Here is a 26,314-nt window from a genome sequence, read left to right as displayed (position 1 = left end):
AGAGAAGATTTTGAAAATCCATTTTCAACAAGGTTCCACAGTTCAAAATCCATAGAAATAAGAAAGATCCTCATTCGGGTCTTCCAGTAAGTGTAGTCCGTTCCACTGAACATGGGTGGACGTGTAATTGAATGCCCCTCTTGGTTTCCGGCGTATGCCATCTCTCTTGGGTTTTAATCCTTTAGAGAGTTAACCTTGCTCTGATACCAATTGTTAGGATCAAGAGCACTAAGAGGGGGGGGGTGAATTAGTGCAGCGGAAATCTTATAATAATTTAAAAACCAAAAGCTGCGTTCGTTCAAAAACTATTATGATGCAAAAGCAAATTCTCAGTTTGTATCTAAGTGCAGTTTGCGTCTAAGCGCAGATTGCGTTTAAGCGCAGTTTTGCGTCTAAGCGCAGTTTTGCGTCTAAACTCAGATTTACGTCTAAATGCAGATTTACGTCTAAACGCAGATTTACGTCTAAACGCAGTTTTACGTCTAAACGCAGTTTTACGTCTAAACGCAGTTTTACGTCTAAACGCAGATTTACGTCTAAACGCAGATTTACGTCTAAACGCAGTTTTACGTCTAAACGCAGATTTACGTCTAAACGCAGTTTTACGTCTAGACGCAAATTTACGTCTAAACTTTGAAACTCGTTTGTATACTCGCAGAAGGCAGTATGCAGTTGAAATCAAGACGTAAACGTGAACTGAAATCTGATGATTGAGCGAGGAAAGCCGATTTACGTCTGAATGCAGTTTTACGTCTAAATGTTGAAACTCGTTCGTAAAATCGTAGAGGACAGATTGCAGTTATTAATAGGATTAAAATGTAAGCGTAAATTGCAAAGAAGCTCGTTCGTAAAAGCACGGAAAACAGTTCTGCAGAATCAAACGAAAACGTAAACTGTAATGTATGAAAATACGAGTTTACGTCTGAATGCAGATCAGCACTTAGAACTTGTTCGTGAAAGCGCAGAGAGCAGTAGTGATGAGGGAGGTTTGCAGTAATGATAAAGTGCTCGAAAATAAATGCAAACCAGAGATTTAGAGTGGTTCGGTCAGCCTTGACCTACTCCACTTTTGGCTTCCTCCACCGATGAGGTTGCCGACGTCAACTAGGTGCCTTCCTTCAATGGGCGAAGGCCAAACTTCCCTCTTACAATTTCTCTCCTTTTGACAGGCTTAGGAGACAACCTTTACAGACCTTTCTCTCCTCACTTTACAATTGAAAACTTGAAGAACAGAAGGAGGAGACTTAAAGGCTTTACAACACTTTTGAGCTCTTAGAATCACAGAAAAGATCAAGATTTCGGTATAGGTCTGTATCTTTTCAGTGCTGAATGGGTGGGGTATTTATAGGCCCCAACCCAATTCAAAATTCGAGCTCAAAACGATCAAATCGTTCAAATCCCAGAATTCTGGGATCAGGCGGTTGCACCTCTCGACTGGAGAGGTGGCACCGCCTGGCAGAGCTCGAAGACTGAGCTCTGCCGATTGCTTCTCTCTGCCAGAGCTCGAAGACTGAGCTCGATGGTTGCATCACCTGGCAGAGCTCGAGGACTGAGCTTGGTGGTTGCATCACCTGGCAAAGCTCGAAATCTGAGCTCGGTGGTTGCATCACCTGGCAGAGCTCGAAACTGAGCTCAGGCTGATGCACCTCTCTACCAGAGCTCGAAGACTGAGCTTGGTGAATGCATCACCTGGCAGAGCTCGAGACTGAGCTCAGGCTGATGCACCTATCTGCCAGAGCTCGAAGACTGAGCTTGGTGGTTGCATCGCCTGGCAGAGCTCGGAACTTGAGCTCTGGCGGTGCAACCTCTTGGCTGGGGCGGTTGCACCTCCCAGCCTCGCAGCCCTGGCGGTTGCACCTCCTGGCTGGGGCGGTTGCACCTCCCAACCCCACAGCCCAGGCGGTTGCACCTCCTGGCTGGGGCGGTTGCACCTCCTGGTGCAATCAGGGTCCGAATGGTTCACTCCATTCGGCCCACTTTGAATCTTTTCAGGGGCCCAATTGCCCCAAGATTAAGCTAATGGGATCACCTCCCATTTTCATGCTTAATTATCATGCTAACTACGATTAACTCTAAGACAACTTCTGCAGCTTTGCTCCGATGCGTCAATCGCTTCTTCCGGCGAGTTTCCTGCCAACTTCCGTCGATCAACCGATAACCCTCGGTGATCCTTCTGCGGACATCCGGCATACTCCTGGACTTTGCGACGATCCACTTGGCGAGTTCCGACGAGCTTCGCTTGGCAAGCTTCTGGACTTCTCGGATCTGTTCTCTCTGAACCTCCGACGACCGTCCGAACTTCCGTCGAACTCTCGAACTCCCAACGTGATCATGATCTTGACTCCGGCGCAACTCCTGCTGCTTGTCTTACTCTCATCGTAGTTAATCCTGCACACTTATCTCAACACATAGATTAGATAACAAATGACAATTGACTTCATCATCAAAATCCGAGATTCAACAATGCATACACAAGATGACGAATAGCAGGGTCATAGGGATATATGCATCGTAGTAGCACAAAGGTGGGACTTCCATAGAGTCATCAATCCCTTGCTCTCATGGGGGGGGGGAGTTGGTCATGAAATGAGCTGAGTGCTAGTCATAGGTGTCTTGCAAGCCAATCACATGCGTGATGACACGTGTGACATGATGCGTATTCTTTTTGTATATTATTATTATGACATTTTCTCACTTTATATATATATATATATATATATATATATATATATATATATATATATATATATATATTGTAATGTCGATGGATTTGTACAATGGGAATCAGATTGTGATAAGATCACGATAATGAGACCGATTCAGCTTTAAACACAGACCCTAAATAATCCCGATCATAATTTACTCGAGAGGGACATCGAGATAACCGGACATATTGGTGTATTGTATATTCATCCATATGATGGAGGCGGCTGATCTCATAGCTACTCGTGTAGGGACACTAGAGATACAGTGCATGTGTTCATTGGAGAATGAGTTCACTTATTGGTCCGCTCACGAAATGCTAGATAGTTGATGATGTCTTATAGTCAGACAGTGGTCCTTAGACTTGAGATACCAAGGATATCCTGCATTAGTATTCCACTCTTTAATACCAGACTTATAGGTCTGGAAGTTTCAGATATATCATAGTCGATCATCGAGAGTGGCAACTGACCTTACGAGAGCTATTGAGTATCGATAGAGGATCATATGCTCTCGATATCATGAGATGAATATCTTTTGTATTCTTTCTCAAACAAATCTCTAACTATGGTCATTCAAATTGAGAGAGAAAGAGTTCTCCAAGAGAATTTGATTAGAGCGAGACTCGAGTAAAAATTATATGGGCCTGACAGCACCATGCCCGGTATACGATCTCTGAGATATTAGATGGATGAGGGACTATAGATATACTATAACTGAGGACAGACATGTCCAATGGATTGGATTCTCCTGATTTGTATAGGGACTATGACATTGTGGTCTAATATGTCTATAGTCGATAAGTCGAGTGAATTATTATGGAGATAATAATTCACTGAGCTAGAAGAAGTTCTGGCAGGTATGACTCACGGCCGGCTCGATATTAGGCCTATAGGGTCATGTATATATTGTAGGTATTGCGACGAGTAGAGGGTCATCAATTGCTCTGATACCAGTTGATGGGATATAATACGGAATAACCTTTGTATATGAACAAGTACTAGAAGACCATAATACGCGGCAGAATTAAATGAAATCACAATAAAATAAAACACCAATATATACGTGGAAAGCCCATTCAATATGAAGGGTAAAAACCACAAGACAAACTAGAGATAATCCACTATAATAATAATAAATATACAAATCTCAATCTTTTGCCCAAAACCTAGCAACAATCACAAGAGAATAACTGGGATACAATGATCACGTCACTGTGCTCAATATCTAAATCCTCCCTAATTCTCCCCAAGTAATCACAGTAAAAATCTACTGTAGATTTGATCTAACCTGAGATAAGAATATTGCTGGATGATTGAGAACAGTCTCTCTTAGATGACACCTCATATTCTCCTCTCCCCTTCTCCTCTACCTCCTTCATCCTCTTCCATAGATCTGTAGGATTTCAAGGATATATTATCTCCCTAGGTAACACAACTATCTCACACGTGCTTTTCAGTTTTGTGGGTTTTTGCATACTAGTATTCGCATGATGATAAAAAAAATTTTGTGAAAATCTGAAAATTTTGTTTTCTATTCTTACGTTGCATATGTTATGTCACCCTCAGGTTTTCCTACACTGAGGAGGTAGAGAATGCAGAGGCAAACTCCAAGTACCGAGACAAAGCTAAAGGGTAGAAGCTAAGGAACTTCATAAGATTAATGTTAATGAGCTTCTTATCACAATAGCCGAAAGTGGAAGACTTCAGGTTGATGCAATAGTGCTCGACCAAAAAATGAAGTAGATAGTATGTGGTGATATACCTAATTACTTAGAGGAGTAGGTGACAAAAATAATGGAGTAGATGATGCAATCCCAGAGACAACTAAAACTATTAAAGACTTGCTTCAAGTTAGGGCAAACTTTTCCTCGTTTTAGATAGAACTTTTTGTATTTCAGAAGTTTGATGGCAATGAGAAAGCAAATCATAGTAGCTAACTCAACGCAAAGAGTACAAATACTTTGTGTGCTTAAAGTGTAAGTTAAGAGCAGTCAAAGACTAGTAACCAATTCAATGCATTGAGTACAACCCTCGAGGAGATGGGTGAAATCAAGCAATCTTTACATTCTCAACTCTTAAGAGAATTAATAAAATCGAGTACTTTAGTTCTCTTATTTATTCAATAAAGAAGCTTTGCATAAGTTTAAAGACCCTTAAAAGAAAATGAAAGATAATAGTTGTGAAATCTTCACTAATGGTGATCGGTGATACCGAGAGTATAATGTCTGCTTCGTATCCAAATAGAATATTAATCAAAAGCAAAAGTGATATGAACATACTTGGGGGTGACAATTAAATAGAAGATGAATTGATGGATTAATTTTGTGAAGTAAAGACCCCCAAAACTTTAAAGTATGTGAAGCGATGCTCGTTAAATCTCTAATTTGCATCTATCTAGTTCCAGCAATGTAAGACATTTGAGAGATTAATGCATAGTAAGAAATGTCTTTTCCTTCATTTGAAGGATTCATAGAAATTTGCAAGGGTAACACAACTCAACCAACCTTATAACCAGACTTAGAGTCATTGGTGAGTTGAAGCAACATAGCAAATCAAATATCAACTACTCAACAACAATGATGAAGAGCAATTGAGAGCCAAGAGACGTATTGCAATTAGAGCAGAAGATTGAAGATTCAACAAATGTAAGGAGATACAACATTTATAAAGGTTTCGACGAGGATGTCAAAAGAATAAGTTGGGAAGAATATCACAGACAAAGCTATAAACAAGGTGTTCGATGTAATACTCATGTATGTCTTTGTCTTTTGATTTTTGTTCATGCTTTACCTAGCATATAAAGGGCTTACAGTTGGTTTAACAGTCCCATTTTGGTTAGCTTTTGTGGTCGTTTCAGGCTTATAAATGTAGGTTATGTGCAGTTATTACACAAAGATAAAATTGCCTAGAAACAAACTATCCAGGCAACTATTTTTGGGGTTTTCTAGCTTCCCAGAGTAGTGTAGAGTGTCAACCAGTACAACACCGATGAGCTACTTGGGTGGCATATGGTTAGATGGGCCTTTGGGGTAATATTTAGGACTAGTTCGCTGTCTTATTTTGTAATAGTATCATACGGGCACTTATGGGGACTTTTGGTCGTGACAAACCACATTCGAATCTTTATCGTGCAACTTTCAGAACTTACAAAGTCCTGCATTGTCTATCAAGTTTTTGTTAAAATGACTCATTGTGAATTTTGAGTTAAATAATTTCTCTAACTTATTTTCTTTTTCTATAGGTTTTGAAAGGAACATAAAAGATATTAAGCTAATCTGTTTTGGTAAACTCAGCTAAGTCCATAACAGCATTATCTAAGACAATTCGTTATGTCTAAGATCATATCCATACGAACACAATATATTAACTTAATTTAATCATGTGTTTACAGTATTGATAGAAATGATATTAGTGATGCTTAAATCAACCCGAGTTGATTCAAGTCCATGTACAATATGACCGTAGGGTAAACTCAAACATTCGCTTGTCCTATAATTGACTTATATGAAGATTAAGATTAGATATGATTCTAAACGTAATCGACATAGATAACATAATTTTATTAAATGGTAACTAGTAATTGATATTGCATCTTAGGTAGCTTTTATAACAAATTAATCGAAAGAATATTTTACAATATAAGTCGAATGTGTCTCTCGTAGTTATTTTTGAGATATGAGCACTAATATTTTAGACTGATATCGACATGGCCTAATCGTTGACTAGGTCTTACCTTCTCGTTACTAATTATTGCTGAATATTTCCCATATATTATTGATACATGCTATTGTTGTTATTGTTCCATAGTAAGACAAAGGCATTGGATTCACACGCTCATACTAAGACACGCTCGTAGGCAAAGAACGAACACAATATAAGCCCTCATCTCCTATTGCTCGGCCATCTTCACGTCAGGATTTCGCATCGGTTTGAGCCACATATCCGCCATTATTCGCGACGACAAGCTCCACAGCGCGTCCTGCCCCCCCTTCCCCTGCCCTGCCTTCTTCTTCCCCGCCTTCCCCAGCCCGTACGCCACCAGCCACTGCATCGCCGTCAGCCTCTGCTTCTCCCCGTCCCAGACGCCCCGCCGCCCCCCCGGCCGCAGCTTCAGCCCGCCGACGTGCAAGCTTGCCACCTTAAACTTGGCCTCCTCCTCTTTCCCGCCTCCCTCCGCTCTCGCCGCTTGAATCATGGCGATCAGCGGGGCCCCTACTGTCTCGTATCGCCGCAGAGGATCCCTCAGCTGGATGACCGCCAACAGCGTCACGGAGTTGGCCGCGGCGCAGGCGGCTTCCCAGTCCTCGGGCGGTATTGCCGAGTCCAGGGGATGCTTGTCTGCTGCCTTAGCGGCAAGAGGGGAGACGTCGAACAGAGCTTCTTCCTCAGCCATCCCCGCCTGGATCTTGAGAGCTTCCACCGCCATGGCTTCGATCTTCTGCAAGGCGAAGGCCAGAATATCTTCCGCCGCAACCGGCTCCTCCGCCACGTTCCAAATGCCTGTCAAGATCCGCTCCTTCCTCCCTTCGCTCAGCGCCGTGGCCATGGTTTTGAGGAGCGCCACCGTTCTGGCCGCGCTGGAGCTCGCTCCCTCCTTGTTCCTCCCGCTGATGATCGCCGCCGCCATGCCTTCGAATGCTATCTGCTCCGCCGTCTTCCCCATGAGCTCGTCCATGGACGTCAAAGACTGTAGCTTGGCACCCAGTTCATCTGGTCCGATCGCTGCAAGCCTCTGAAACACCTCGAACCCGCTTGTGAGCCTCTGTTCCCCGAGGATGAATGGCCTGGAGATCTGCATTGCGAGCTTTGGCGTCTCTTTTCTTGCGACTTCCACGTTGAAAGGATTTGTTGCAGACAAGTAGCCTCCATCCCGCGTCTGCACGACGGAGCCCAAACCCTTTCCCAGATCCGAGATGTAGATGCCTTTGTCGCCATCTCTACCTTCTGCCACCCCTGTTTCAGCTGCACTAAGATGATCGCCTATGTCGAATATCGGTGGTGTCTTGTCTTCAAGCTCAAGCATCTGAAGGAACTCCCTCGTCACAGCGTCTTCCTCGGCATCTAACCGCGGCGTCTCATCTTCTTGCGCTGCCTTTGTGGGATTCAGCACGTCTCCGACCATCAACGATTCGAGAGCCTTGATCTGCTGCGCAATCGCGTCGAGCTCCGTCAACCGGCTGAGATGCGCGCTGTCGTGCACCACCTCCTTCACGACTTCGCTCGGAGCCAACGTCGCCTCTGCTGCCGCCTCCACGGACTCCGCTTCTTCTTCTTCCTCTTGGTGTTCTTGTTTCTCTGCATGCTGAATTTCGATCCCCTTATCGACGACTTCGAATTCGGGGAGGTCGAGATCGTCCTTCAGCTCCGGCTCGGGCTTCTGAACCGGCGGAGGGCTTGAAGAAGGAGGAGGAGCTGGGTCGTCAAGACTGAAGTCGTCGATCTCCTTCAGGTCGACGGAAGATGCTTCCTTCGTCGGCGTCAGAGATGGTTTCGATCTCGTGATTTTTGGGCTCGTGACGCTGAAAGAAGACTTGGATTTCTTGAAAACGGAGGAGAAGGAAGACTCCCTCGCCTTCGCGGTGGTGCTGCTGCTGGAACCGCCGCCTGCCTCTGCCTTCTTGTATAGGCCGACGCCTCCATCCTCCATGATCTGAAAGCTCAGCTTGAGGACCAGCTCGCCCCCTTTGGCCTTACCGGAGAGCGGGAACGACGAATCCCACTGTCGGACCCGTGCCCCTTCGAGGCTCTTCTCCATGGACTCCTTGACGAGCGGGCTCAGATCCACCGAGTTCTTGCCAAAGTCGAGCTCTGGGGCGTCGATGGCCACGATCGAGATCAGGAACGGCCGGGACTCGAACTTGAGCGGCTTCCCCGTGCCGGCGCCGCCGCTGCAGTAGACATGGCACCGGATGAAGAGCGTCTCCTCGAAGTCAGCGGACCCCTGTAGCACCCTCGCCGGCATGGTCTGCAGAGCGCCTTCCTTAGTCTCCTTCTTACGGACGACAACGGAGAGGCGAAGGCCGTTCATGGAGGCTGGGAGGCCCTGGATGGCGACGACTTCCACGGAGAAAAGGCACCCCAGGCGCTGCATCCCGATGTGGGACAGGGCGCGCATCGGCTTCCAGCTCCATATCCCCTTCTTGTCGGAGGTCTCGGTAGCGGTCGTGGTCGCGCCAGACAGGCTCTGTCGCTTGGATGGAGGGCCGCGGCGGCCGTCATCGGAATCATCATGTTCCAGCTCGTTCTGGGTCTTCGGACGGGAGCGCCAGGGAGACATGGACATGCGGCGGGAGCGGGGGCGGCTTTCTGCCGCTGTGCCATCGCCGCCGGCGCCGGTACCAGGGGTAGGAGCGGAGGAGCGGGGCAGGACAAGGGAGGCGGTGCGACGGGCGGTGTGCGATTGGTAGAGGGAGTGGCTAAGCGCGTCGAGCTCCTGGAGGAGCTGCGCGTTGGGGTCTTTGCCCTGGGAGCCATCCGCCATGGTAGCAGCAGCGAGGAAAGAAGCAAAGAAGCCTGCGACTGCACTGATGATTGGAGACCGGGCAGAAGTCGATGACGGAGAAGAGATTTATGGCTCAAAAACGCCATCATCGATCTGAGGCTAAGGTTTTTGGACGGATTCATGTCAATGAATGGAGGAAAAGAGAGAAGGGTTTGGGGGAGATTTGGCCTCACCGTGCTCCTCAAGTCTTTGGATTGGGACGGGAGGAGATGAGCCACGGGAGAGGATAATGGGTTTGACACACATGTCATGGTTCTTTTGTTTGTTTGGCGCGAAGGGGAGTTGGGGGGCGGGAGTGACTGTTAGTTAATAACCTCCATTTGAAGAGTCAAGCCGACTTCAGGAGGACACATGCGGTGATGAATCGAATGGTGCACCATCCTCCACGTGGCCGTTAAACCGAGAGCCATCAGGGGCTCGAAACTTGTGGACGACGTGTTTTCCCTTTTTTATCAACCTCACATCACATCTTGTGATCGTCATTTGTCTCCATCGACGTGAACGCACGAAGACACACCTTATAAACCATCATTTGTTTTCGTAACGCCACGTCGTACACCATCCGATGAATCTTTCTTTATCTTTATCATGAACACGTGGATTCACAAGCAATTATTCTCTCACGACGGACTATAAGAAGTAACTCACAAGGCATCGATTCCTCTATTCCTTAATCAATCTAAAATTAAGCGGTGGACAGAAAGCTCACAAAGTTGAAAGTTCCAATTACCGAATCCAAAAGCTCACAGTTTTCACATCCCAATTAGATGTTCGGTTAGAACGAGCCGAAAGAGACCCTTAGAACAAGCGGCATCGGCATGAGACGAGCTTAGCCTCCGAAGCCGTACAGGGTGCGGCCCTGGCGCTTGAGGGCGTAGACGACGTCCATGGCGGTGACGGTCTTGCGGCGGGCGTGCTCGGTGTAGGTGACGGCGTCGCGTATGACGTTCTCGAGGAAAATTTTGAGGACACCGCGGGTCTCCTCGTAGATGAGGCCGGAGATACGCTTCACGCCGCCACGGCGGGCGAGACGGCGGATCGCCGGCTTAGTTATGCCCTGGATGTTGTCGCGGAGGACCTTGCGGTGGCGCTTCGCACCGCCCTTGCCGAGCCCCTTGCCTCCCTTGCCGCGGCCAGACATCGCAACGATCGACCCAGCGAAGAGGTAAGAGAAGAATCAAAAGCGCAAAGATGGAGGAGGAAGGGAAGAATTTGAGACGATAGGGGCAGGAAGGGAGGGGCCGATATTTATGCAAGGGGAATTAGGGATTTGGTGGGGGGAGGGAAACGGCGGGATTTGGGTATTAGAATTTGGGATCGCGAGGGAGTCGGGGTTTGGAAGGATGGGGAGTAGCAAATGGCCATTGAATTGAAAGTCAACGGCTCAGATGCGTTGGGCTGCTTCGGCTCGGATCGCTGACGTGTTAGGTCTTTTTGCGCACGTTAGTACGGCGTGATCCAACGGATCACGTTTTAGTTGGAGTGACTTGAAAGAAAACCACGATTTTGGCACTGCCCAGAGTTATGTCTAATTTTACTGCACCAAAAGGGTTTTACATTTTGGAAATAGTATATTTCTAATTAAAAAATGTTTATTTCTAGTAGCACATGAATTCCTCTATATTATATGATCATGTACACCTTCCAGGGTTAATTACTTATAATCATGATAGGTAATTCAACTTATTTGAATTAAAAAATCTGATAATATAAAATAATTTGCTCATTTTATTAAGTGAAATGGAAGGGTGCATAATCATCCATCGGCTGAAAATATTTAAAGATTATACAGAAAGACAAAAGAACTCAATTCAAATTGGCAACATTGGAAACGGAGATCAAGGTTTTGGACATGCATAACGAACATTTTCGTTAATCCGATAAAAAGATTATTGAAATTCATGTAATCGTAAGAAGCTGACTCTTTTTTATGTGAAAGAATACAGAAAAAAATGATGGCCACGAAGTATAGAACTTGTTCTTTGTTCTTTAAATTAATAGCAATCTTTGTGGTAAGGATTGTATCTACGCCATTCTCCATGGAAGGGGCAAAAATTAAATGGTCTGTTTTGAGTGGGGAATTGTTAATGGTTGGCAAACAAATCTCTAATTTAAACTACCATAATTCTGGCAATGAATAATATTTGAAATAGGGTTCGGCGATTCTTGTGGTTATAATAATCCAAATCGTATTGTCATTATGAAATTTCTGGAAACAACAGGACATGTTTCATCATACCAAATGCAGAAAGAATGCACAAATTGTTCTAATGTTAAGGAGCATGTTTTATGTCATCCTTTGTCGACGACTGCAGCAAAACATAAAAAGTATAGGAATAAATCCAGTGGACCAGCAGCTATTAGAATGACTTGAAACACAAAGGCAAGATTCATCCCAGTACATCTTCAGTCTATGACATTATAATCATGAAACACCTACCAAGAATTGATGTATAAAATCCAAATCAAAACCACAAAAATTTTAACACATGACATTATTGTTCACAGCCCCAGGCAAAGAAGAAACAAAAATACTCTATTCCAAGTCAACTTACAAATGCTCCACTTGAACAGTCAAATCCTGTATGCCCAGGTCATGATATAATCCATGCACGTAGCGCAGGATTGGAAGGTCCTCTGCTCCTCTCTTAACCTAGAGAAAATATCAAAACAATTATTGGATTGTCCAATTATAAAAAGATACCACATTGTTAAATGTGATGACAGTCATATGGCATTATATAGGCCAAAAGCCCTTTCAATCTGGATAAAAGCTATGCATGCAGGGTCCCAACTCCATTAACTGCATCGCCTAGTACCCACTAACTCCATTAACTACATCACCTTGCATGGCCATCTCCTCGAGGCTTCTTACTTTTCTGTCTTATAACTAAATTGACAGCATGTGTGGTCCAATGAAAAGCTGTGCCAAAATAAGGCACCCAAACATGAGCACAACCAAATGCATTTTATCAAGGCCTTCACTAGCATGACATGGTAAAAAACTTGGCAAGGGAAGCATCTTTGCCCATGCATGATAATTGACCATTTTTTCACCATCGCTGGAATTTAAACAAATGAAAAAAGAATTTATGACTGGCAATCTAGAAAATGTTGAGATAAGTATTCTGTCATTAGGGGTGATAGTCCTCTTCAGTAGCATTTTATAACATATACCTGAACTGAGAGAGATCCAATGCAATGACCTGGTACCAGTTCCCAGAATCGAGCTTCCGAGACTTCAGAAACATCCTCAAGAGAAGTTATCTACCAAAGGTTGGATTAAGCAAACCTAAGGAATAGACTGTGAAAAGCCTAAGAAAGAGATATACTGGAGGACATGAGCATACCTGTCTCCAGCATTTGCTAAAGGCAGAAGAAGGTATACTTGCAGGAGCCATCTGGAGCAATATATTGCCTGAAGCTCTAAAGAGTGGCATAACAACCATGAATATTGCAACTGAAACAAGCCCCAAGCATAAAACCTCTGCATTCTCAACCCTGCAAATGAAAATGAGAATAGAGTGGATTTAACCATCTTTTATAATGAGAAACATGGAAGGAAGAAAGACAACTTTGCTTAATGCACAATTCTTACCCTAAACTAAGAAACCAGGATGCCAGGATCAGACCTGCACTGGTAAGGAAGTATAAGAATATGAATTAGAACCTCGTTTAAAGAACAGAAACTATTGATTTTAGTTAGATCTAAACCTCCGAATAGAATCTGCAAGAACATGTAAGCAGACCGAGTGATAGTTCATATCTTCAGCTTTCCTGTAAACTGCACAAAGGTGGTTGAATCTCAAACAATTACTACTCTACAATAAAAGTAATGCAACAGTAAGACATGATAGCAAACATAGCATAGGAATATACCAATATTAACACGAGCGTAGCTCCGAAAGAACCAAACTCCTAGTATGTTCACCAAAAGATTGGTCACAGCTGAAACAATTAGGTAGTGCCTAATCATAGAGTAAAAGAATAAGTCAGAAACAATATTAGAACTTAAATAGAACCTACTAATAAAGAAAAAAAGTAGGTCAGAAAACATTAGAGACCAACGGAACCTACACTAAGGCTCTCAAAGCACTGTACGTTTGATTCAAAGAACCATGCACTGACGTGCTTTCTTACAATGCTATGTTATCACAATGTTGCACAGACATTGCCTGCTTTTCATCTCTTAAGTATGCAGCATTATTAGCCAAGGCCTCGCGACAATTCCAAGCAAGGATTTGCAAGGAAACAGAGGCATAAGTATTAGAAAAGGGATGGCATCAATAGAGGCACCAAAGCAATTCCTCTACACCCTCCACAAAAAAGAGGGGCTTAAATGATGGTTTCAAGGCATTGTAACAGTCAACAGGATACCTATGCTAACTACAGCAAAGTTCAGTTTGGACTTTTGTCTGATTATATGCTAGTTATGGAACGATATCGAGAGGATGCTTAATAAACCTACTCTGTCACAACCTAGAAATGTAGGCATCTAATTCAAGCTATCTCTCCAAACATGTGATTAAGACAGCGCACACATCAGTCCACCTAGACACTGCAATTGTGAGAACCTCATGCATTGCATTATCAACTAATTTGACCACACTGTTTGGTGTACAAGAAACCTACTCAAATGGCAAAGGAAATGACTGGAACGTGTTGGGCTGTAAAATCTGCAAGGTCCCAGTTGTACAAGAGTCCAGTAATAAAACAAACCATAGCTATCAGAACTAGACTGGAGCAGCTGGTCAGAATGACTGAATGAGAACTATAACTTTGTCTAGTTTGCTTTTGTTATAGGATCAAGCATGCAATTAAACTCACAAGTAGCCTTTACAAAACTGGTCTAGCCCATATTACCAGTTTATTGCCCCTAATTTAATTGCCTCATCTACATTCAACACTGCCCATGGGTCTACAACATAGATGCAGAGGAGGAAAAAAAGAAAAGAAAAGGTATATAAAAAAAGAAAGCAAGGGAAAAAGGAAAAAGATCCCCTTTGTCATACATATACTTAAATATATTATCATTTTTAAACTTATGTTGACTCCAGGCTTGGCCAGTTGATAACCAGTCTGATTCTGAACTGACAACCATGGAACAAATGGCACAACAGAGCAGATATGACAAACTGCAAAGGTTGTAACCAAGTTTGCAACATTACACATAATAGAATCATCACTACCAATTACATAAACGAAAATGCTGATGGAAGCATCTTAAATAAAATAATGACTTACTTGTGCTCAGATTCATCTTGAATAAATGCATGTAGTGCTTCAACTGCTATGGAGAATGACATAAACAATAGAAACAGCTGTCTACACAGGCAACAAAAGCAGCAGTCTGATATGTTAGTCCCAGATCATATGAAAAAAAGGATATATGTAATTAGTACTAAGTACTAACAAGACAATGGAACAATTTAAAAAGGACTACTATCAAACATAATATTACAATTTGCCCAACTATAACAACATTATGTTCACAGAAGTCTGAAAGATTGGCTAATGAGGTATAGATCTGAAGCAGTTGGATGCTTCTTAAAAGAACACAATTATTTTGTAGTCAAACTTGTGTTTCATTAAAAGCACAACACTGTTTAATAATAAACAATAACAAGAAGAACAAAGTAGATTGTTTGTCATATAACTTCTTTTCCCACTCTACCCAAACAAATATACAAAAAAACCAAATCAAAATCATTCAATTTGTACACTAAAATTTATTTTAGAGCATATAGCAGAACCGTAACCATGCACCATTTAGTAAGAGACCCACCTTATATCATCATGTCATAAGAGTTACAAGCACTAGGCTATCTAAATACAGGCAATATACTTCTAAAAGTATTGCTAAGGCCAACCCACTTGTAATCAACAAGAGGCTAGATCCTATCTGATCAACTTGATAAAAAGGCAGAGAAACAAATCATTATTGTCTATAATCTATCACATCCAGAAAGAGTAAAGAAAAAACTTACAGCATTTGTAAAAGCTGATAGTACTTCCAATCTTTTGTACCTAAAAAAAGAAAAACCCCAAAAGTCAAAATCTTTGTCTTTAAACTTGAATTAATATGTTCCTTTTAAGAATTAAAACTTTCTTCAGACGAACGACATAGAATGATGCATTAATGACACTCCATTACAAAGGGAAATATAGAGAAATTTTGTTCACAATGACTACAACTATTCCACGTTACAAGAAATGCTGTAGAAGCTGTAGTGATAGAAACTAACCCATAGGTATATACACCATCAGGCTTCTTCCTAGAAGCAGCCATTGCAAACAATGAAAACGTTAAAAGGCCACAACCAAAGGTAAGATGAAATGCATCCGATACCAAACCTGCAAGAGCAAGTGTCAGGGAATTTAGCAGAATAACACAATCTAATGTGCAGTATGACCACTTTTATATTATTGACCATGCGAAAAACATTTGGTACATCATCAGTAAACTCTATTCACAAAGTGGTTAGAATACTGGAAAGGTTATCAACAGGATTCACAAAATCGTACAGAATGGCAGATTTGGAGAAAAAATAAAGTACTCGAAGAACATATGTAAATATAATGCCCATAGATATTGTTATTTGGTTTGTAAATGTAATGCTCATAAATACTAGCATTTCTAATGTTGAAAAGCATTGCAACTAAAGTACTCATAGCATAGCAAGTATCCATATCCACGGAAGTAGATCATAATCAAGTAACATAGAACTATGAAGTATTCAATCCGAGCAAGAGAGGGAATAAGGAAGCGCATAACGACATGGTCTGACCTACGCGCCCGGTGAAAATGCCAATCAACAACTCCGCTGTAGAATAAGCCACGTTGAGCGAGATCATCAAAGCCAACCGCTTCATCGGCCGATTACCCGAACTTATGGCTTGAACCACCGATACCATCCAGTGAAGCAGCGAGAGGTTCCGACTATCTCGGCCGCCGTTCATGGCGGATTTGCCATACCCCATCCCGTACTCATCGCTCCCAGACGAGGGGATACTGATGAAGGAATCGCTCCGGGAGAGATTCGCCCTGAGGGACTGAGTCCTCTGAGGCGGAAACGGCGAGTGGGGCTCAGGTTGTCGGAAAGACGGTTGGCGCGAGAAGGCCAGCCTGCGATCACCACCCACGAAGCCGTAGTCGCCGGCCCACGGCGGCTGGTCGGGGATCCGGTGCCCGAAGGAGGAGCTCCGGCGGGGAGGAAACCTGGGGGCCGTCTCCCCCGTGTTAGGATCGCGAGGAGCCGCCTGCTGCTCTTCCATCTGGATCAGGATACCTAACTAATTCCGTAGAGCAGAAACCCTAGATTCCAGTCCAGCGGAAGGAGGGTGCGACGACTGACTATGGATCAGCATAAAGAGGAGCGGAGAAAGAATGGAAGATCTCTCGAGCGTTGTTTCGAGACCCTCCGACGGACGATTATTATTAGATCGTGGCGGTCCCTGAGTTTGCGGAGGACGGAGGCGGCCCGCCGTACAAGACTTGTCTACTTGCTTTAAATGTCGCAATTTTAGGTCAACCGCAATAAGAAAAATAACCATAAAATAACTCACTGATTGAGAATATAAAATTTCAGATTTTTAGCTAATAAATAATTATCGAGATATGACGTGTCTAATCGTCCATGTCTCAAAGGACTGATTTAAGCTTCAATGAAGATAATATAATTTGTGCTTAATTTAATTGGTAGGATATTATAAGGGTGAATTCTCAAGAAAAAAATTATCTTTTAAAATTTCTCCATCTCAATTTTGAAAAAAAATTATAAATTTTTTTAAAAAAAATAATCATTTTACCTATAATCCTTGATATTCGCCTTCTCCTATATTGCTTATTTATTGCCCTCGTCTATACTTTCTCATACTTTCTCTCCATTTTATCTCGTAGTTATAGATATCTCTACCTCTAGTCTCGTCAAACCCTTTCTTATGTGTAAGAGCCGGACGAGGATAGTAAAGACTAGAAGACATTGAGGAGAAAAGATAATGATAAATTTGATGAAGATATAAATAAATTAATCATTCTCTATAATAAAGAGGTACTTTAAAAAAATTTGAATGATGAAATTTTTTTCTGAAAATTCACCAATATTATTTGAATGATGCACAAATATTTGAGATATCTTTGAGAAATTGATATATGAGAGCAAGGTTCGTCGTACCGTACCGTACCGGCGTTTCGACCCGGGCTTGATACCGGTACGGTACGGTATATCGCTCGGTACACCTGGGTGTATCGAGCGGTACACCCACGTGTACCGAGCACTGTACACTGCTACAGTACTCGATACGGTACAAGACGGTCCGCGTACCGCTAGCCTGTCGGACCGGTACATACCGCCCGTACCGGGCGGTACAGTCCGGTACGGCAAACCTTGCATGAGAGTATGAGGGGCCGAGAAATTTAGAGAATGGTTGACTAAATCCTCCGAATAAAAGAAAACAACAACCTACCTTATATTCGAGATCACTGAGGCAATTCAATGAATAAGATGCGAATTATAGTCCGAGATCGAATGAGATGCCTCGTTAATCTCTCCATCAAACGATTGGCGCTGTTTCTCCACAATGTCATTTTTGTTGATCTAATAAAATAATATAAGAAGAAATATGTGATTTCAATGGAAAAAAAATATAAAAAAGAAATATAATAGATCTCTAGATATAAAATCCAATGTAACATCACAGGGTAACACAACATAAACATGAGTTACCAGAAAGATGAACACTTCAGCTGTAGAACTAATCTTTTCCAAATCTAAAAGCACAAAATACATTGCACAGTTTCATATCATCACATGAAGCCACGGAACAACGATCTGGTCTGGATTGGCTAGCGGTAAATTCCCCAACCAAAATATCAGCATCGTTTTTCCATGGAAATCACAATGACCCATGTCTCATAAGTCCACAAATGCCTTCACCATCCTATGACCGCAAATGGTAATCTACATTGAAACCGCATGGATCAGATGGGCTTGCACCTGGTCTGCAACACAAGATATTCAAGGAACTCGGTGATTAAAATGAAAGAATGTTCCTAAAGTTCTAGGAAGCACCGATGCAAGAAATGATCTGAAGAACTAAGGTTGAATTCGAAATAGATTTAGAACTGTTATGTACAACTAAAGCAAAGATATGTTCCCAGTCACTATTATTTTCCATACTGTTTCTTAGATGAAGGGAGCCATAGAAAATTAGGATAAACAAGAAGAAGTAATACCCATTACTTACCTCTTATTTATGGTGCAATAGTGAAAGTTGAGGTTTCCAGAATTAATATCTTCAATGTACTGCAACCAGAGAACAAGAGTCAAGAATGACCAATGAAAGCACTGATCATAAACTATTTGATCCCAACCTAGGTTTCAAACACTAATACTATCAGTGTAACCAACACTAAATCCTACCATAAGCTTAGAAAACTTGGCTAAAACAAGATGGCAAGTCAAGAAAGAGGAACTGCAAAACTTACCATTCTCAAGGTAACAATGATTGATGAAAATGCTAGGGAATCAAATGGTATGTCATCCAAAGCAAACAGAGCACATTCGAGTGACTCAGGGCCTGGTGAAAAATGAGGTGTCTTCAATCTTGCTCGGAATATGATGTAACTCTGTACTGGATATGAGATTAGACATAGTTCTTCATTACCAAGACCACTGAATATTTTGTCCAAATAATTATCAACAGAAGTAAGTTATCTCACTTGGCCAATGAGAGGAATATCTAACTGTGCAAATGGTGAAATAATTTCAACTTCAGCACATGCTTCTTCCAGAGTTTCTCTAGCTGCCCCGTCTGCAGCAGACTCCCCAATCTCCAAGAAACCAGCTGGAAGTGTCCTGCAGGTTTAATGGTTCAACATTTAGACCACTTTCCATCAAAATCAAATCTCATACACAGCACAGGCCAAATGGGAAGCTTGGGGAGACGAAAAGCAAACATGGGCTTCCAAATTCAAGATTAAATCCAACTAACTTGAACAACTATATTTACAAAGAAATAAATTATGAAATAGTGAAAGTTTAAATTTATAATTTTTTGACATTTTCTATAATTATTTTTATGTTTTTTTTAGGTTTAATTTGAGTGACAGAGCTTTGGCAAAACTTAAGTAATGAAGATGTGAGGAAAATCAAACAATGATAGAATCAAACCATGAAGAGTGGAAAATTGAAGCAGAAAAAATAATGATAGAATCTACACCACCTGCCACAACAGACCAAAAGGTCCTCTAACTTCTACATTTGCTAACAGTTCTAAAAACAAACCATACAGAACCATGAACTGTTGAGTCTACTATGATCGTGTTTAATGGACAAACTATTGAGGCACCAAAAGATGCAAATGTTGTCTAAGAGCCTGAGGCACCAGCTGTTGATTTTACAACAATTAATGAATTTACGATTAAGGATTAAGATCTTTCCTCAGTTGCAAAACCACTAATCCCTTCATCAAAGCCTACAATTGACCTCTTATGTTCAATTGATGTTGAAGTTGATGCATCGAAGTTGTTGCATATTGCAACTACTGTTGATTCTACATCAAAGATTGCTGAGATTGTCTGATCAATATGTTTTTTCTTTTGCCTTAAACAGATTGCCAGAATACCAAGAATTGATTTCCATGATCAGATCTAATACCTGCAAGATCCTCTTACCAACAACAGATCATCATGAGGATATCATGTTGTGCAACAGAAGAGAATGGTAAATACTGATTTGAGCCCAAAATTCAAAACTGAGTTTAATTAGGTTTAGGTCGAGCCTACAAAATTCAAAACTTTTGAGATGGTGTTAGTAGTGCAGGTAACCAGTTGGTCAATATCCAGAACAAACAGATTAAAATGGGAACAAATCTAACTTTGGAGATGGTGTTCGTAGTACAGGTAACCAGTTGGTCGGTATCCAGAACAAACAGATTAAAATGGGAACAAATCTAACAACTTAATGAAATCCCGTTGAATGTGGATAAGGTACTGTGTTATGATATTTTCATAAAAAAATTAAGATTCATAGCTATGCCATTTTTAACTTCTTCTGGGAACAAATCTAACAACTTAATGAAATCCCGTTGAATGTGGATAAGGTACTGTGTTATGATATTTTCATAAAAATTTTAAGATTCATGGCTATGCCATTTTTAACTTCTTCCGTTATCCTTTGAAATTCCTTTCCACATCTTATCTTCCCTACCACAGCCGCTAGCTCTTCCCTCTTTTTGTTCTACCTATTCTACCCATGCTTGCATCAAATTGGTATGAGAAGTACTGTGCATGTTTCAGTTTCTTACATCAAAGAAATTAGCAATAACAAGCAAAAGAGTAGATGATAAGTATTTAATCAAATGAAAGGAAAGGATAAGATAAGCACCAAAGACCATAAGATGGCTCAATTTTCCGTTTACAAAGCAGAACCTTGTCATTATGCTCCACCAGGCAACCAACTACCTGGAAAACTCAATTACCAGAGTGAACAAATAAGTCAAGATCAATATCATAATGCAACATCTATTATCAAAATGAATAGAAAACTGAGACAAATTTCTAAAACAAAGAGAAATAAACAACTGAAGTTTAATATATAGAAACTGCAATAGACATATCAGATAGAGTAGCTTCATGTCCGGTGGCTCAAATCCAAAAAATATAGAAAAATATATATATAATTTAAGAGTCATGCTCAGTATGAAGCCCAGTATGGCCTCCCATGTTCAGTGGTTCTTGCCAGAGGAGGGACACTGCCAATAATGCATACCCTGTTCGGTAATAGATCGACATGCTAAGGAAGCAGCAGAGGAAGGAGAAGAGGAACAAAGAGTAAATGAGGTGGAAGATGAAGGAAGAAGAAGAGAAGGAAGGAGAACTAATCTATCCTGCCGTCATGACACACCAAGGAGAACTAATCTATCCTGCCGTCATGACACACCATTCTTGCTGCCATGCCACTGCCTCAATGCTGCTATGTGGTTGCCACCGTGTCGCCTGCTGGTCTATAGATAGATAGATAGGTCAGGTTAGCAGGTCATTCTATCCTCACCTATATAATAAAGTTCTGCAAGCATATCCCTGGAGAACACAACATTATCCCAGTTTTCCTTTATCAATGTTAGATAAGTGTTTCATAAGTTATTAAATATTTTTTAAACATCAGACACTTGTACAAAGAAAGGCATTGAGATATAGGCTGTTATCATCACAATGATTTTGGCTTTAATGTTGAGAACAAACATTATTAATTATTAAAAATTACATCATACTGAGATAATAATAAAAGAATCAAATATACCATCTTAGCTGTCATGTCATTGCCGTATGCATTTCCTACTTTTTCAAAGTTTGCCTTGTTGGTGTGTCTATATCATGTGGTCTCCCTTTCCTGTGTCCATATCCACGCCTCTTAGAGACCAACTCTAGTCATCACAGTGAGCTTAAGCAAATTGCAACGAATGGGCAATCCATAATGAAGAAAGGGTAGAACATTCCTAGAAAATGGATGAGGAAGAAGAATACTCCAGCAACACAAACAGCCTGTCCCAAGCTACTGTAACCAAGAGGTTGGAATCTCCTTGAAATTCCCCATGTAATTCTGCCAAAGGTGCCAAAAGCCCATGGAAATCAAACAAAGATTGACATGGTTCTCGGGGGAAGAGGAGTCATCTTCACCTAATCAAGCTCCATTCATCCAATGGGCTGGAGCAATTCAAAGAAAAATACACCAGAACAAAATTGCAAATAGGAAAAGATGGGCCAGATCCTCTTGACCGGACACATAAGTTGCAGTTTAGAAATTTCAAACACATTATTAAAGGTAGGAGAGGATAGATGCACAGCCCTATGGAGAGAATTTAACAAAGAACTGAATCCAATATGTTCATAAGTAAGGCCTCTCTTCTTTATTCTTGCAAATATTTTAATCTGATTAATCAAATAGCTTATATTTATAAGCAAATTTAAATTCTTCGTGATCTAAGTTTCTTCAAGTTCATAAGTATTGGTTGCATAACTTCAAAAGATCATATACTTCTTTAATAAATTAACTATGCCTTATAGTAATATTTCCAAGTTCTCACTTACTCGAATAATTTTTCAACCTTGGGATTAATTTTGAAACACTTACATAGTAATATATGTGTTAGCAATACAACACAAATAAGCATACAAAAAGCTCAAACAAGAAAAAGTGTAAATAGAACTAGTATTGCTTTCTTATTCTCGGTGATCGGCTTAAAGGTTCTCAAACGAGCATAAATCTTCACCATTATCAGTTTATTTGAAGCCAACTTTGTTGAAAAGAAAAGCTGACATCACGTTCTTCATCATGGAGGATATACAAAGCACAATTTTGAAGTCAGAACCCATCCAGAAGTGAGTTCTAACTCGACTTTCCAAGCAATCAAGTTTGAACGACATCCACAGACGTAAAGGGAACTCATTGTCAATGAGGAAGGTTACACTCTAACTAGGCTTTGTTTAACGTGCATATCTGTAAGCACCAGACTCAATCCACTTGTCAATCATAGTTCCACCCATTTTAGTATATAAATGTCATTAGAGATGGCTCCCTGACATTGTTAGCTTAAGATATAAACTCAACTGTGTAGTCTAGAATTCAAAAGTATCAAAATGATCCTCATGTATAGAGTCAAGACTGTAACATCATCCATAGGTTTTCCAAGAATGAAATTATTGTCAAAACAAATAAATCACATCACATAGGATGTATAAGTTAGTCCTTGATGCATATTTGACAGACAACAAATTAGTTCTAGATGCAAAAAATCTTACTCTCTCAAGGAGATTTGAGTCCTCTACAGTCAGTAAATTCCACAAACCTATATAGTTTATTTACTTACCTTCCATCTCCGGGCAGAGATCATGGTTAGCATTTCCCGCATGAACAGGTTACTTCATTCATGTGGTCTAATTCTTTTCTATTGAGATTCTCCCTTGACAAACCTCATGCTAATAGATACTTTCTTGCTTACTGGCAATCCATCCTAGAATGTGTCTGAACAAACAATGAAGATTTCTCTTCCTAGCGTGTCTAAGGGGCTCTGGTAGTCTGCAATGAGCAGAATGGGGTACTTTTGGAGGATGCTCTCTAGTACATGAGAAAAGCAAAAGAATTAGCCACCTACTACTGGCTTTTTAAGTTCTATTGGCAGCAATTCCTATGAGGAAGGGATGGTCGGAGGCTTTCTTCTAATTCTTCTTCTGTTCCATTTGTCAGTCCTTTGTAAGCAATCTCTTAAGGAAGGGAGAAAGCGCAAAGAACAATGTAGCTAAAGGTGATAGTAAATAAGGTGAACCCAACAGTCCTCTAGCCAAAGCCAGAATAGTCAGACCTGCCAAAAAGCGCTATTTCTAGAGTCCTCTGTTGCTTTCCTCCCGATGCATTCGGTTACTCGCCACGCTTTCCACTCATGCCAAAGAAAGAGCATGATGGATCAAAGAGGGTAGGCCGGAGCCTTGACCTTTCTGTTTTTTTTTTTTTTTTTGAATAGTAAAAACCATCAGTCAGTCTTGGGAGGTTTGGTTCCAGCCGTAATATCATCCCTTTTCTCTATGGAGCTTTCTCCAGTGCCGGCTCTTCAATCTCTACTATCTGTACTGACTTGCTTGCCTTCCTCCTTAGGCTGTTTTTTTTTTTTTTTTTGAATAGTAAAGACCATCAGTCAGTCTTGGGAGGTTTGGTTCCAGCCGTAATATCATCCCTTTTCTCTATGGAGCTTTCTCCAGTGCCGGCTCTTCAATCTCTACTATCTGTAGTAACTTGCTTGCCTTCCTCCTTAGGCTCTATATATGGTTTCTCAATCCGTTGTTCATTTGTTGATACCATACTTTCAATTTGTTACAACCCCATGGAGCGGTAGGTTAGGGATCAAGCTTGAGCGGAGAGAATTTTCCTATACACCCTATAACCCATAGCCCCAGTGAGCAAATGATTGAAGAGCTCAGAGAGAGGAGGAGAATCAAAGGTTAACAAGGCACAAATTCCAAGCTTCAAAAAGTGCTGCCGTCAAGTTTGCTCTAGTAGTGGCTGTTGGGTTAGCATGTTTAGGTTAGGGCAAGGTTCAGAGGAAATAACCCGACTGTTGGATAGGCCCTGTAGCATGTTGCATCAACTTCTACTTGCTTTAGTTTGACTTTAGGACTAACCAATGTGTAAATCCCTTTTTTAAGCTTTTTGGGAGAAAGGAAGCTAAAGTCCATGTCTCACTAACAAAAAGCAGAACTATGTCATCCATCAATGAGGATAGATGAAAAGATACAGTATAATTAATGGCTGAGAAAGATGATGATAAAGAAAAACATCATGTACGTAATTAAAAGAGAAACACAAGAAGTTCTTCATGTTCAGTCAAACATTTTAAATAAAAAATCCAGTGATATATAAAGCAGGAACACGAATATTAAATCACACAGGTCATTGGTCATACCATTTTGGGATTCTCATAGTGAATTTTCCCACACACCGTGCAAACTGCCCTTATCTTCTCTTCTCCATCTGGTATAACATGCTTAGTTGGATTTCCACAAGAATGACAAAAGCAGATTTTGGATTTTTGAAACTGCAACGTTCAAGTGGTAAATGATTAAAAAGTACCCAAGTACCAAATTACAACAAGATCTGCAAAACTGCCTAAATTTTTACTTGAGGGATACCAGTCAAACAAACTCCCCCACAATGTTCCCATTTAAATTCAATCCCTTTTGTTCCTTTTATTACCTACTTGTAGCAATAACTACGACAGTCATTTGTAGCTTTAGCATAGGTTTTAATATTAATGCAGTCGTTAAAGATTAGCATAAAGGAAGACACGAATTACACCAATCTATTATTGGAGAAAAGAAAAGTGCGATCCTTGAAATATAGGGATTGCCTATTACTATTGACAAAGAAAATAAATACAAAACCAAACTTCCCATCAAATAAAAAGAAATTCTCCTGAAACCCACCATAGACGGCGCCGCAGCAGGCCCGGTGGCGGCAACCACATCGGGCCTCGTGTCCGGACCACCGGAAGACATCCAAAAGGCTCTGAAAACAGCGTGCGAAGCGGGACAAGGCACGCAAAGCGGCGATCTCCAAGGAGAGGAAGAAATACTGGACTGGGAGAGAGAGGCGATAGCGGGGAGCGACGCGAGGCTACAGAAGCGGGGATTGCATCGGAGCAAGGGCGAGACACCAAATCCGTAAGAGAGGTGAACCGATCTCAGCATCATTTGATGAGATCCCTTTATTAGGGCTTTAGACGGAGCGCAGTGGCGGAGTGGCGGAGGTTGTGGTTAAGGTCGCGCTTGGAACACATCACCGCCCGCGACAGGTGGACGAACGCGGTCTAACAGGATGTCGACGGGTTTAGGGATCGGGCTATCCTGACCGTTCAGACCGTGGATGGAGACGGGTGTTGAAATCCGGTGACCCGATCCGGTTGTGGACGAGAATTAAGGCTTTGGCTGTGCATTAATACGTTCGACTCATCAAGCGGTGCTACTGCTCACCGCTGTGGATACAGACAGAATTCAGGAAACACAAAAGGGCCACGACCATTGACCTTCTATTCAGCGCCACGTTTTCTTGTGGAATGCACCATCAAAGAAAAGGCTGAACACCCCCTCGACTCGCTCTTCCTGGAACCGCCTCTCTCACCGACAAAGGTGAGGCTCTGTGGGAGAGAGAGATGGAATCGGAGAAGAAGAGTGAGGAGAGGAAGAACAGAAGCAGAGGGAAAAGGGAGAGGGAGAAAGAGAAGGAAGAGAGAAGGAGAAGGCTTCGGCTGTGAGAACAGAGGAGAGAAGAAAGGGAAGAAAGAAAGAACGGAAGAAGAGAAAGAAGAAGAAACGACCGAGGAGAAAGAGGAAATGGTTTCGGCGTGCAGAGAAGAGAAAGAAGAAGGAGGGAAAAGAAAGAAGAAGAAAGAAAATTAGGGAAAATGGGTTAAGGACTCGTTTTGATATCAAAGGGAAAATGAATTCTCTTATATTTTTATTAATTATATTTATATTTATATTTAGATTATAGATTGGTGAACCATAATATTCTTAGTTAATTAGATTTTTATATTATGAAAAAAGAAAAAAAGGATG

The 26,314-nt window shown here is 41.6% G+C and overlaps 4 protein-coding genes across 4 annotated transcripts; all 4 read right to left on the bottom strand.

Moving 5' to 3' along the window:
* Positions 1-6,445: 6,445 nt before the first annotated feature.
* Positions 6,446-9,379, bottom strand: LOC135627852 (protein PLASTID MOVEMENT IMPAIRED 1-like). The gene has a single exon (XM_065134235.1). The coding sequence runs from the start codon at positions 9,184-9,186 to the stop codon at positions 6,595-6,597; it is 2,592 nt and encodes an 863-aa protein (XP_064990307.1). The 5' UTR covers positions 9,187-9,379; the 3' UTR covers positions 6,446-6,594.
* A 377-nt stretch (positions 9,380-9,756) lies between these two features.
* LOC103970628 (histone H4) lies at positions 9,757-10,493 on the bottom strand. The gene has a single exon (XM_009384475.3). The coding sequence runs from the start codon at positions 10,346-10,348 to the stop codon at positions 10,037-10,039; it is 312 nt and encodes a 103-aa protein (XP_009382750.1). The 5' UTR covers positions 10,349-10,493; the 3' UTR covers positions 9,757-10,036.
* A 1,043-nt stretch (positions 10,494-11,536) lies between these two features.
* On the bottom strand, positions 11,537-16,698 carry LOC135627063 (metal tolerance protein C2-like). Its single transcript, XM_065133016.1, has 10 exons — positions 15,996-16,698; positions 15,453-15,561; positions 15,195-15,234; positions 14,452-14,528; positions 13,087-13,175; positions 12,922-12,991; positions 12,806-12,844; positions 12,558-12,708; positions 12,385-12,474; positions 11,537-11,860 (listed from the first exon to the last, which is right to left on the bottom strand). The coding sequence occupies exons 1-10, from the start codon at positions 16,480-16,482 to the stop codon at positions 11,759-11,761; spliced, it is 1,254 nt and encodes a 417-aa protein (XP_064989088.1). The 5' UTR covers positions 16,483-16,698; the 3' UTR covers positions 11,537-11,758.
* Positions 16,699-17,854: 1,156 nt separating this feature from the next.
* Positions 17,855-26,094, bottom strand: LOC135627040 (nudix hydrolase 23, chloroplastic-like). The gene is made up of 7 exons (XM_065132991.1): positions 25,184-26,094; positions 24,664-24,795; positions 20,595-20,671; positions 18,929-19,064; positions 18,695-18,835; positions 18,454-18,512; positions 17,855-18,208 (listed from the first exon to the last, which is right to left on the bottom strand). The coding sequence occupies exons 1-7, from the start codon at positions 25,448-25,450 to the stop codon at positions 18,148-18,150; spliced, it is 873 nt and encodes a 290-aa protein (XP_064989063.1). The 5' UTR covers positions 25,451-26,094; the 3' UTR covers positions 17,855-18,147.
* Between the last annotated feature and the right edge of the window lie 220 nt (positions 26,095-26,314).

Source organism: Musa acuminata, chromosome BXJ2-11 (genome assembly GCF_036884655.1).
Source record: "Musa acuminata AAA Group cultivar baxijiao chromosome BXJ2-11, Cavendish_Baxijiao_AAA, whole genome shotgun sequence".
Taxonomy (NCBI): domain Eukaryota; kingdom Viridiplantae; phylum Streptophyta; class Magnoliopsida; order Zingiberales; family Musaceae; genus Musa; species Musa acuminata.
This window is presented reverse-complemented; position numbering and strand designations above follow the sequence as displayed.

What these genes read in the sequence shown, in the direction of transcription:
- LOC103970628 (XM_009384475.3), bottom strand. Translation starts at nt 10,348, where the DNA reads ATGTCTGGCCGCGGCAAGGGAGGCAAGGGGCTCGGCAAGGGCGGTGCG.
- LOC135627852 (XM_065134235.1), bottom strand. Translation starts at nt 9,186, where the DNA reads ATGGCGGATGGCTCCCAGGGCAAAGACCCCAACGCGCAGCTCCTCCAG.
- LOC135627040 (XM_065132991.1), bottom strand. Translation starts at nt 25,450, where the DNA reads ATGATGCTGAGATCGGTTCACCTCTCTTACGGATTTGGTGTCTCGCCC. An exon ending in GAGCCATCTTATGGTCTTTG is followed by an intron (nt 19,065 to 20,594) that starts GTGCTTATCTTA and finishes TTAAACCTGCAG; the next exon opens with GACACTTCCAGCTGGTTTCT. An exon ending in ATATTCCTCTCATTGGCCAA is followed by an intron (nt 18,836 to 18,928) that starts GTGAGATAACTT and finishes TATCCAGTACAG; the next exon opens with AGTTACATCATATTCCGAGC.
- LOC135627063 (XM_065133016.1), bottom strand. Translation starts at nt 16,482, where the DNA reads ATGGAAGAGCAGCAGGCGGCTCCTCGCGATCCTAACACGGGGGAGACG. An exon ending in CAAGATGAATCTGAGCACAA is followed by an intron (nt 13,176 to 14,451) that starts GTAAGTCATTAT and finishes CTCTATGATTAG; the next exon opens with GCACTACCTAATTGTTTCAG. An exon ending in CTACGCTCGTGTTAATATTG is followed by an intron (nt 12,992 to 13,086) that starts GTATATTCCTAT and finishes ACCTTTGTGCAG; the next exon opens with TTTACAGGAAAGCTGAAGAT.